Genomic DNA, 12,970 nt, shown 5'->3' with positions numbered 1-12,970 from the left:
TTGCCTTCTTCCAAAGCATCATCTCTTATGGAATTTTACTGTGGGGTAGTAGCTGTCATGTAAATGACATTTTACTTTTACAGAAGCAAGTAATAAGAATAATAACGGATTCTGATAAAACAGAATATTGTAAACCTCTGTTTATTAAATTGCAGTGTCTTACAGTAGTAAACTTATTCATCTACAATGTTTTAATATACATTAGAAACAATGTGTCTAATTTTGTGTTGCGAAGTGATATTCATAGCTACAATAGCAGAAACAGAACATCAGTAGACATACCATATCATAGATTATCAAAATCGCATAACTCTTACCTAGTTCTTGGACTAAGGATGTTTAATAGACTAAGTGCTGACTTTAAAGAACTGCCTGTAAATATCTTTAAAGCTAAATTATACAAGCTACTAGTGAACAATCCGTTTTACACCATTGATGAATTCTTTGAAGATGAAAATACTGTATTCTAAAGTGTACCTATTTTATGTAAACCAATTTACATCGATATAGTAGTTTATGTAGAAATATATGCTCTTGACTTTGTCTATTGCTGTAATCAGCTGAACGACAATAAAATTATTATTATTATTATTATTATTATTATTATTATTATTATGCACAGTATATGGCACTGGTGCTGACTATACAGTTCTCTAGCAGTTCTTCTTTGACTGATGTTATGACTTCTATGTTAATAGATGTAAGCGTTAACTGTGGCCCTGAAAAGGGTTCAGTTATGTATATACCTAGGAGTGACACTTGACATATCTCTTACTTTCAAAAAGCACTGCATGAAATGCAAGTGGAAAGTTTCCACCAGGAACAATGTCCTTTGGAAATTGGCCAGATCACAGTGGGGTAGTCAACCTGAAACAGTCCGAACATCTAGAATGGTACTACACTATTCTGCTATGCCTGTCCTGTTCAGTAGATTTCAACTCATGCCAAACAGGTGGATGTAGCCCTTAATGAAACATGCAGAATTATAACAGGTTGCTTGAAATCCACTCCATTGAAATGGCTTTACCACCTCGCAGAAATAGCACCACCACCTGTTAGAAGGAAGATAGCTGTGAACAAGGAAAGAAAGGCATGGGAACAGGAAATTACCCATCCTCTCTATGAGCATGAGCCACATGTGCAATGACTGAAGTCAACGACACCAAAGGAACTTAGAGCCACTGCTGAAAATGTTAGGTTACAACTGTGTAGTGTTATGACCTACCTTCCCATTGGTTGGAAAAGAGTTGTTGAAGTTTTACCTCCAGGCCTTGACAGGGAATGGACAAGTTGGACACCCTCAATAGACTGAGATCTGGAGTTGGAAGATCAAAAGTTAACATGGCAAGATGGAGACACACTGATGCAAACGATATTCAGTGTGACTGTGTAGAATAACAGACAGTTCGGCACATGCTTCGGTGTCAATTGTGCCCAGTCTCCTGTACAGAAGATGATCTTCAACAATCAACAGAGAATACATTGGAAGTGGCCAAGTTTTGATCAAAAGTAATTTAATCGTAGCTGTGTAAAATGTATGTACCTGTACCTATACATTTATGACATGAGAAAAATAATAATGTATAATCACTAACATTAATATTTTCTATTGCTGTGATTATGTAATGCTATGATGCTCTGATAGGCAATTAACACTAATTTCTTTCAAATGATTTATACCTCCTAAAAAACTGAATAACTCATATAGTTTATTTGCTTTATTCCCCCCTCCCCACCCCACTAATATTCTGATGAATGAAGTGGCTTTCAGCTTTCCATTTCTCTCTCAGTTTCATTTCCTGTAACATTGTGTGTTGGAATTTGACTAAAGCCAGTGTTTCACCTAATCCCAATAACCAATGGCATTTACCTCTGTGTGCTGGTGCACCCTTTCTTGTTTTCTGCCAGCAGATATACAACTTGTCCTTACCTTGTCTATTGAGTTGCGAGCCATGAGGATTTGCATGTCTGAAGGAGCCTCCTCAGCTCCATGTTTACCCACTTACTGGCAGTGTTAATCTATGGTGCCACGGAAATTCCACAAATCCCACATTTCTGTGCTGCTATTTTGCCAGGTCATCTCAAATACTATACAGACATATAGAAGTGGTGCATAAACCAGAATAATCAAAAAGTAGATAAATATGTTTCTTTTAAACTAACATATTTTTTAAAGTTCAGTTACATAAAATTAACGTATTAACAATATCAGGGAGTAGAATTAAGTTCCTTTCATTCAGCAAAAGGATAACAGAGAGTCAACAGGAACATATCTGCCTCCTCCTGTAGAGCTCATGGAATACTTAAGGCAGTTCTACATATCATTATGTAATAGACTAATATCCTTATTTATTTCATTTGGCCAGATGTGGACTTATTAGTGGAACATATTTCATTTAGGATTTAATGAGTAAAATGTTGGTAAATGTGATGTTATAAAACAGTATGTATCCCAGTGCAAACTGATGATCACTACCTATTCTTTGAGACCAACATTCAAATTTTACTCATAAGATTTATAAACTGAGATGGGAGTGAAAGTGAAAAATGGTCACTGACACTTTAATCTCTCACTAGAAAACATCTGAACCTTTATTACAGTTTTGTTTACTGCAGTTTCTTGTGTTTTTCAGTCTGATACAGTGAAAAGCTTGAGTGCTGCAGTGGTGCCTTCTGGAGAAAACACGAATGGAGTGAAAATATCTGGAGATCTTTCTGCATACTTGGACACAGTTTCTGACAGCATTAAACTACAGGTATTATACTTTGAAAATTTTAAAAGTAAGTGTACATATTCATAAGCAAAGTTTAGTTGTCAGAAATGCATTGTATAATGTTTCACAAAAAAAGAAAAAATAAGAAATAAATTCATTCAGAAGTTCCTCTAAACTTCAGGAAGTGGACGCTATAAATTATACTGTATATCCTGAATAAGTGATTAAAAATCCAAGAGCATGTTCTTTAAATCTAAAATAAAAAGTTCATAGAATAAAATAAAAACATTTAGTGGAGCCATGCCAAAGATCAGAGCATACAGAGATGATCAAAGTATGCTCTATTAGTAGCATGATTGATAAAGGTGAAATAGTTGCCAATATCTTCAACAACCTCTTTTTGACACTAGTTGTAAGTGGTCTTTGATTAAATCCACAAACCTTCTACAAAAATCAGTGCAGTACATTAGCCAGATGCGTGTACCCTATATAAAAACAGATGAGGTAGAGAGGGTGGTAAGCCAAATGAAAAACAAAAGTGCCACTGGTGTGGAAAACATCTCAGTGAAAGTACAGAAGCATGCTGCAGTTTTATTCTTCAAATTATCTCTTGCATACTTAGTGAGTCTCTGAATGTAGGTAATGGCTCTAAAAGACTTAAATATGCAATTTTCAAACCACTGTTCAAAAAAATGATCAAGCAGAGGTTTCCAACTACTGACCAGTTTCATCATTAAAAAGTCTTTCTAAATGAATAAACACAACATTCTTAATTTACATTAGTTTGGATTCCAAAAGGGTACTTCAACTGAACAGGCAATTTTTATCATTTGTTAACCATTTCCTTGAATTAATAGACCATAATAGTCACCAGATGGAATCTTTCATATCCACTCTAAAGCACTTGACTGTGGAGATCCCAAAATTCTACCTAAAAAGGCTGAGCACTAAGACTTAAATGGTAAAGTAGTGAAGTGGCTGGAGTCATACCTCAGACAAAGAGAGCAATAGTGTTGAATAAATGTGGAATGACAACTGCCTGCTCCAACTGAGTCATAATGAAATGTGGAGAGCCACAGGGTGGTTTTGGTCTCTTACTGTTGTTAATATTTATGAATAGCCTGCCATGGTGTATGAGACAAAAAGCACACTTCAAGTTACTTGCAGGCAACACAACTGTTATGATTTACAAAGCCCTCTGTGCAGTCCAGAGAACACTGTGATCACTATGTTCAAAGAAGCCCTAGACTGGTTCAGAATTAACAAGGTATCTTACATTCACTTTCACAGAGCACACAAAAAACGGGATGATACCAAAATTAAAAATGGTGACAAAGAAATGTTTAGAGGGAACTCTTCCAAACTCCAGGGATGACAAATCAACAACAACCTACAGTCACTGTACACTGCCATGGCACAGTGTGGGGCTGCTGTGTATAGAGTTCCATGCACCTTGTGGTGAATCACTTCTCAAAGGCACGCCTCCTTGAAGTTACTGAAATGCAGCTTCTAGATGGAACAAGCTATGGCAAAACAGATGTACACCTTATAACCACTAAAAACAATTTCTTTTGGTGGAAGGTTAATAACAGTTAATGAAAGTATTTATGTGCATAAAATTTATTTTATTACGGGAAGCTTACATACACCAGTTACAACCAAGCCTTACACTAAGGTGTACAGAGTATGAAATTCTACATGCACACATCATTCATAACCATAGCCAGTTAATTACAATTATTAGTTATCCTTCACAGAAGGTGTATACCTAAATGGCATTTAGATCAGCTTGCTCAAATGTTGCTATAATCAGTCTCACCTAATAAAATGTACATGTTCAAGAGAGAAGCAACATGCTATGCAGAATTCAGTTATTTTTGATGTCAAGAAGTTCTGAATTTCACAATGTGTTTTACACTGAACTCTCTTCCACACTTAATGACATTCTCAAACATTTTGGCGCAGCTATATCACATTATTAATAATTTTTATCACAGCACCTATCAATAGGTCTGATCAGTATGAGATCCTAACTCAGACTCACCTCTCTACACATAAGAAGTTTCTAGTTCACAAAATATGCACAAATGTGCTAATTTCTGAATGGCAGAGAAATGTCACAGTATTGTTAAGTTTTTATACTATAGATTGAAGTAACTTATCTTATGAGGAATGATTGAGAATGATGTGTGTGTTAGTCATTGCTACTGGAGCATTTGTTATAAACTATTTCGTCAGTTAATGGTACTGGGAAAATGAGATTATGATTTCAGTAAAGAATTTTTGTTAAGAGGGAGATAATTTTATATTAATGGATTTTCAAAATTTAGTTATGTTATTTTACCTGTTCTGATTCAGTGACAAAATTTGATTGGTTCTATGTATGTGGGTGGGACTGAACAGGTTTGATGCTGCTTTCTAAGCTATCAGTAGTTCTGATGGAATATTGTCTACCCCAGAGCCCTTGTTTTGATTTAGATCTTTCAGAGCTTTGTCAGATTCTTCTCACAGTACCATATTTTCCATCTCCTCTTCATCTACAATGTCAAAGTTTATCTCCATTGTATAGATCCTCTATACACCCCTTCCATCTCTCAGCTTTCCCTTCTTTGCTTATCACTTGATTTTCCATCTGTGGACTTGATATTCATACAGCTGCTTCTCTTTTCCACAAAGGCCTCTTTAATTTTCCTGTAGGTGGTATCTATCTTGCTCCTAGTGAAATATGCTTCTAAATCCTTACATTTGTCCATAAGACATTCCTTCTTAACAATTTTACTCGTCCTGTGAATAGGATTTCTTAACCTTTGTATTCCGTTTCACTTGCTTAATTTGCTGCATTTTTACATTTTTTTATTTCAACAGTTAAAACAAATATCTGTTGTGTCATCCAAGGATTTCTACTAGGCCCTGTCTTTTTACTTATCTGATCCTCTACTGTTTCACTATATCATGTCTTAAAGCCAACCTTTCATTTTCTGCTGTATTCCTTTATCCTGTTCTAGTCAATTGTTAACTAATCCTCCCACTGAAACTGTCAGCAACCTCTAGTTCCTTCAAATTATCCAGGTCCCACCTCCTTTGTTTCCTATCTTTTTGACATTTCTTCAGCTTTAATCTGCAGTGCATAACCAATAAATTGTGGTCAGATTCCACATCTGCCCCTGGGAATATCTTAAAATATATAATATGGTTCCTAAATCTCTGTCTTACCAGTATATAACCAATCTGAAAACTTCTGGTGTCTTCAGGTCTTCTCCTTGTGTACAACCTTCTTTCATGATACTTAAACCAAGTGTTGGCAATGATTAAATTATGCTCTGTGCAGAATTCTACCAGACAGCTTTCTCTTTCATTCCTTTCCCCAAGTCCATATTCATCTACTAGTTTTCTTTCTATTTCCTTTCCTACTATCGAATTCCAGTCCCCCATCACAATTTAATTTTTGTTTCCATTAACTATCTGTATAGTTTCTTTTACCTTATCATACATTCCTTCACTCTGTTATTTCTGTAATAATCTGACATGTTCTAGATCCTAGCAATATACTCTCATCAAGCAGCCATGGAATTCAAAAATAAGTAAAAAAATAAATTAATTAATAAGCTGTGGTGATTCACTAAATACTAAGGAATACTCACCATGAGGTGACAGTACATTCTTTCACTTTTGTGCTCGTTGGAAAAAAGTCAAGCTTTATCAAGACTTAGCAGCACATATCATGATTGTGATAGCAACAATAGGCAGTATTTACACTGATAAACAGAAAATCTCACTATGTTAAGTAAACGAGTCTCCCACTAAAGTGTATAGAGTTATAATGTCTTATACGTTCATGTCAAATCTGTTGATGGTGACCTAACTAAATTAAACCAGAAAAATCTATGTTGTAAAAGGTATTCTCATTTGTTTAGCACCCATTTTATCACAGTCATGATGTAGGACCTGTCAAAATACTCATGATGTTGGACAGAAAAAAATTTGTACATAAGTATATACAAAATATAGACAATTGTAAGTTGTAATATCGTATCTACATTAAAGAGCATATGTAAAGTTTGGAAGGTAGGAAGCGAGGTAGTGGCGGAAGTAAAGCTATGAGGATGGGACATAAGTCGTGTTTGGGAAGCTCAGTTGGCAGAGCACTTGCCCGTGAAGGCAAAGGTCCCGAGTTCGAGTCTTGGTCTGGCACACAGTTTTAATCTGCCAGTAAGTTTCACATCAGCACACACTCCTCTGCAGAGTGAAAATCTCATTCTTGAAACATCCCCCAGGCTGTGGCTAAGCCATGTCTCCAAAATACCTCTTCTTTCAGGAGTGCTAGTTCTGCAAGTCACGCAGGAGAGCTTCTATAAGGTTTGGAAGGTAGGAGGCGAGGTACTGGCAGAAGTAAAGCTGTGAGCATGGGGCATAAGTCATGCTTGGGTAGCTCAGTTGGTAGAGCACTTGCCCACGAAAGGCATAGGTCCCGAGTTCGAGTCTCAGTCCGGCACACAGTTTAATCTGCCAGGAAGTTACACATCAGTGCACACTCCGCTGCAGAGTGAAAATCTCATTCCTGAAACATCCCCCAGGCCGTGGCTAAGCCATGTCTCCGCAATATCCTTTTTTTCAGGAGTGCTGGTTCTGCAAGCTTTGCAGGAGAGCTTCTGCAAAGTTTGGCAGGTAGGAGGTGATGTGCTGGCAGAAGTAAAGCTGTGAGGACGGGGCGTGAGTCATGCTTAGGTAGCTCAGTTGGTAGAGCAATTGCCCGCAAAAGGCAAAGGTCCCAAGTTCGAGTCTCAGTCCGGCACACAGTTTTAATCTGCCAGGAAGTTTCACATCAGCACACACTCCGCTGCGGAGTGAAAATCTCATTCTTGAAACATCCCCCAGGCTGTGGCTAATCCATGTCACAAGTTCGAGTCTCGGTCCGGAACACATTTTTAATCTTCCAGGAAGTTTCACATCAGAACACACTCTGCTGCGGAGTGAAAATCTCATTCTGGAAACATCCCCCAGGCTGTGGCTAATCCATGTCTCCACAATAGCTCTTCTTTCAAGAGTGTTAGTTCTGCAAGTCACGCAGGAGAGCTTCTGTGAAGTTTGGCAGGTAGGAGGTGAGGTACTGGCGGAAGTAAAGCTGTGAGGATGGGTCGTAAGTCATGCTTGGCTAGCTCAGTTGGTAGAGCAGTTGCCCGCAAAAGGCAAAGGTCCCGAGTTCGAGTCTTGGTCTGGCAAACAGTTTTATTCTGCCAGGAAGTTTCACATCAGCACACACTCCACTGCAGAGTGAAAATCTCATTCTGGAGACATCCCCCAGGCTGTGGCTAAGCCATGTCTCCGCAATATCCTTTCTTTGCCAAGTGCTAGTTCTGCAAGCTTCGCAGGAGAGCTTCTGTAAAGTTTGGCAGGTAGGAGGCGAGGTACTGGTGGAAGTACAGCTGTGAGGACGGGGCATTAGTTGTGCTTGGGTAGGTCAGTTGGTAGAGCACTTGCCCGTGAAAGGCAAAGGTCTCAATTTCGAGTCTTGGTCCGGCACACAGTTTTAATCTGCCAGGAAGTTTCACATGAGCACACATTCCACTGCAGAGTAAAAATCTCATTCTACATACACTTGCATTTAGTGTCACACTGGTCGAAGATTTTATTGTCCTGCTGATGTATTGCTTTTTTGACCTGGCATTTCATGGCTGATTCTCCCAAGTATTCATTATTTATGTCCTTGCGAGGGAGAGCCTCTGTAGCACAACACTGTTCATTCAATTTGCTGTTCACTACTTCTTGGATCTGTGATGTAAATAAGTCCTTCCCTAGTCTGTTGAGATGTAAGCCATAGAATGCATGGAATCTTTCTCCTACGCAGATTATGTCCACAAATGTCATGTTTTTGAATCTTGTGCATATATTTAGGATCTGTTTACTTGTGCATTGCACTTCTTTATTTACACACAACCAGATTGGTAAGTAATGTCAATGTGGAACAGAGAAGATGAACATGTTTGAGCTTCTCAGTTCATGTAGCCTTATTTTGACTGAGACCATTGGATCTTTCATTTCGTTTTTGGCTACATCATTTATTTCCGCTAAGAACATGAAAAAGTCATTATTTATTGTTGCTGTTTTCTTGTCATGGGTCATGGAACTCACTGCCTGAAATTTTGTGCCTGGTTTCACTATGCTAGTTATTTTGTGATTGCTTCTAGACTGAAATTCGGCTGCTATGTTCCGTCCTTGACTATCTGCAAATAGGTTTATTTTACACATTTTTGCTGGTGGATGATGACTGTTTTGAGACCTGCCAGTAATTGTGTGTTGAATTGTGGCAGTGTTTGTTTTGTCTTTTTTGTCCACATTAGTCAATAATCCATCATTCAGAAGTGTGTATTACAATTGTGTATCATCTGGATAAGCCACAGGATATATCAACAGAAATATCAACACTAAAGAGAAGACTACCAGAGCATTTGCAATGGGTTTTGATTTACAGTGCAACAGATTGAGTGGAAGAATTTCTTAGTTTTGTGGATAATATGGACAAGGCATTGTGTTACAGACCTAAATACACAGAATAGAGGGTGAGTGGAAGGTATCATGAAAGGGGTAGCAGTATTAATTATGAGTACAGTAATAATCAAAACAGGTGGAGAGAAGATACAAGTGATAAGAATAATCAGGATAGAGATTGGAGAAGTGGGCCACAAAGATATAACAGAAATTTTGGGGGGAGAAGAGACAATTTTGATCAGAGGAGTGATAGAGAATCTGTGAGAATAGAGGGAATGCCAGATACAAATGGACAGGGTTGGCAGTCACAAAACCAATTGGTGCCTCACTTAATGTCCGCAGGGACTGGTAATTTTGTCAACAGGGCCAGACAGGGCATGATGGGGTGAGTAATAACGTCAGCAAGGAAAATAGGGTAAATCTGAATGTGTCATATGGATGCTGTCTTAGGAAATGGAATTCAGTGGGGACGTTTTAACAATTACAGAAATAGAGATAAAAGGTGTAACAGGAAAAAATAGAACAAGGCTAATATCAGCAATGAACAATGTGAGTTTAACATTGATGACATGTTTAAGGGGGAAGAGAAATTACAAGCAGAGGATGACAATATTGGTTTTTGTGCAGCAAAATTCATTGAATGATCAGAGACAGAAGTAATTTCATCAAAAGGGGAAACAGAATTAGATATGGAAATAAGGGGCAATGTTCACAGTAATAATGGATGTGATGAACAGGTAGAGATATCTATCAGAAGTAGTATGGAGAGTTATGGAAAGGGTGAAGAGAGGATTATTCAGTGTGTTGTAAAGGTTAATATGAGTGGTTTATTTGACAATGTGGAAAATGCTGGTAAATTACCTACTTAGGTATATAGTGTTACTGTACTTGTGGGTGCAGGTGACGACTGTGGTAGTAATAATGAGTTCAATGTTGATATGGAAACATGTAATGATATGGAGAATGTTGCTGTAGGTTGCCCTGAAGATAAAATTGAAACTTTTGTTTTCTTGACTGCCCAGGATGCAAGCCTGAAAGATGTTAATTGTAGATGGTTAAGAAAGGAGGAGGCTGATTATGATTTAAGGGACTGGGTATCCTATACAAAATTACACAAAGCTTTGTTGCCTGAAGAATGGGGTAAAATAAAATTTAAAATTGCCAGAAAACTGGATGAATAGAGTGAAGAAGAGAATGTTGAGTTTGCTACTAAGGATCTGTTTGAAGGGGATACTGATGTATGTTTTGGAGAAAGACCTAAAGATGTTTGCATTATGCAAGAGGAAAGCAGGAGTGAAATAGAAAGTGATTTATTACAGGAATCAGGGTTGAACAGAGTAAAAATAGTGGTGATACAGCCAATAATTGATATAAAAGTGGGAGGAATTAAAGATATAGCATTATTAGACTCTGGCTCAAGTTTATCTGCAATTTCTGAATCTTTCTGTCAGCAAATTAAATGTTTAGGATTAATAGAACTACCAGTTACAGGAGTCAAAATTAAGACAGCAACTGGGACATGTAGTAAGTCCATCAGCAGAGAAGTATCACTGGAATTTAATAGTAGTGATTATTGTTTTGATATTAGTTGCTTTGTGGTGAAAGGTTTGGCATTGAATGTAATTTTGAGTATGGATGTCTTGCACAAATATGGCTATAGCATTTTTGTAAAGGACAGAGTGGTAGAATTTGATGCTGGTGGAAACAGATGAAGAATAAAATTTAAACAGGAATTAAAAGGGGGTGAGACAATGACTCATTTACAAAGGATAGATGAGGTATGTGATGAAATGTGTACTGAAGAGCAGATATATGACAATGAAAATGAAATGGGACATTTAAATGAGGAGCAAAAGGTGCAGCTTACAGATTTATTGTGTAAACATAAGCATGTATTCTTTGACAGACCTGGAAAAGTTGTAGATTGCAATTATGTTTTGAGGGTATTGCCACTTGAAGTAAGGGCCGAACCTTATCCTATAGCAATAGCTGATAAAGATGCTGTAAGGGGCAGGATACAGAAGATGTTGAAATGGGGCATACTGGAAATGGGGAGGAGTGAGTATTTTAATCCAATAGTAGTGGTGAAAAAGAGAGATAGTTCTATAAGAATAGTATTGTATTGAAGAAATTTAAATAAAATAATAGTCAAGGACAATGGTCAGCCAGAGAACATGAATGAGCTGTTGCAGAATTTTTATAATGCTAAAATTCTGTCCAGTATAGATTTGACTTCAGGGTTTTGGCAGGTGCAGTTGGCTGAAGAGAGCAGAAAGTACACTGCTTTCTTATTTGAAGGAAGGACTTATATGTTTACAGTTGTGCCATTTGGTTTATCAATATCTGTAGCAGTTTTTGTAAGGGGTTAAAGTCATGTGTTGGGTGACAAATTAATGAGAAAATTGACAGTGTATGTAGATGACATTTTGATCACGCGTAGCAATTGGCAAGAGCACTGTCAGCTGTTGAAGGGTTATTTGTGTTACTGTGTATGTTGCAATGCCATTGTTTGGTGGTCAACAAACTTCATTATACTGTATGTAGTTGCATTAAGTGAATTTGTTGTCCAATGTATTTGCACAACTGGTGTGGGTGTGATAGAAGCCTTGTTGAAAAAGTCATGTGGGAACTGAAACCTACTGTATGTATAGTCTCTATTTCTGTATAAATAAGTGTGGAGAACATAGAAGCAGGGAGGAAATTTGCAAGTAGTTTGTTTATTAAAATTTCTAATGTATCTGTGGCACCAGGAGTTGATACTAGTGCATGGGGGTAGGCTTGTTTCTGGGATATCATGTAGGGCACTTACTAAATACGCAAATTGTAGTGGCATACGGGAAATAATTAACTTGGCTATTATAAGATGTTAATGAGGGAAGTGAGGGAAAAACCCTAATGGTTAAGTGCATGCATGTAAAAGCTTTATGACCTTAGTGAGTTTATTTGGCATTTATGATTGAATCTAGTTAACCATGGAAATGGTAGAAAAGAATTGGTTTCTAGATATTGCCAATATTATGTGAAAAAATGATATAGGAATTCATGGAAAAAAAATTCGAGTTTATTATGTACAGTGATACAGCTGTATGGGTGCTTAAAAATATAAGAATCTGCATCTGGGAATAAATTCTCTTGGTGTGGGGAGTAGAAATATGTCGGAGCTCCTGATTTGGGAACATTTGAGGAGTGAAATAGAATATATTTAACTATGCCATGTTTGCGTTTGATTTTTGTGCATGTTTGTCATTTGTATAAAACTCAATAAGAGCGAATCAGTGAACACAGGATGTTCCAGGGAGAGTTTGGATAGCCTGACTCCTGGGAAATGTGGGTCTACATGACTAGGCAAGATTTATGAGGATCTGATTAAATTTTGATAGGATGGCTTGGATAACAAGAGGAAGCGCAGTACTGCTGGCTGACAAATTTGGAAAGCCAGCACTCCAATGCATAAAGCTGTGAACACAAGTATCTTGTTACAACAACCTCGTGCAATCACAGAAACAACTGTGTGAAAAATGGAAGTGTTAATGTGCAGTGAGTGTGCAACCTACATATAGACTAACATTGGCATTTATATAATATAAATTTCTTTGCATTTTTCCATCCCAATCAGACTCAATACGAGACTATATAATTGTATATTTAGGTTGGGCACATTGTCGGATAATGGTTCTATGTTTTCTGATGACAGTACTCACACTGACTAACTCACCACTATAACACTGCTCTACATGTTTTGGTGCCATTAAAATGTTTGATATATGTAA

The 12,970-nt window shown here is 37.4% G+C and overlaps 1 protein-coding gene across 1 annotated transcript in view; it reads left to right on the top strand.

Annotated features, from left to right (window-relative positions):
• Positions 1–12,678, top strand: part of LOC126235616 (uncharacterized) — a 161,739-nt gene extending 149,061 nt beyond the window's left edge. Inside the window, exons 6-7 of the mRNA XM_049944331.1 lie at positions 2,634–2,756; positions 12,581–12,678. Of these exons, the coding sequence (XP_049800288.1) occupies positions 2,634–2,756; positions 12,581–12,622 (165 nt within the window). The 3' untranslated portion in view covers positions 12,623–12,678. The remainder of the gene's footprint in view (positions 1–2,633; positions 2,757–12,580) is intronic.
• Positions 12,679–12,970: the final 292 nt, after the last annotated feature.

Source organism: Schistocerca nitens, chromosome 1 (genome assembly GCF_023898315.1).
Source record: "Schistocerca nitens isolate TAMUIC-IGC-003100 chromosome 1, iqSchNite1.1, whole genome shotgun sequence".
Taxonomy (NCBI): domain Eukaryota; kingdom Metazoa; phylum Arthropoda; class Insecta; order Orthoptera; family Acrididae; genus Schistocerca; species Schistocerca nitens.
This window is presented reverse-complemented; position numbering and strand designations above follow the sequence as displayed.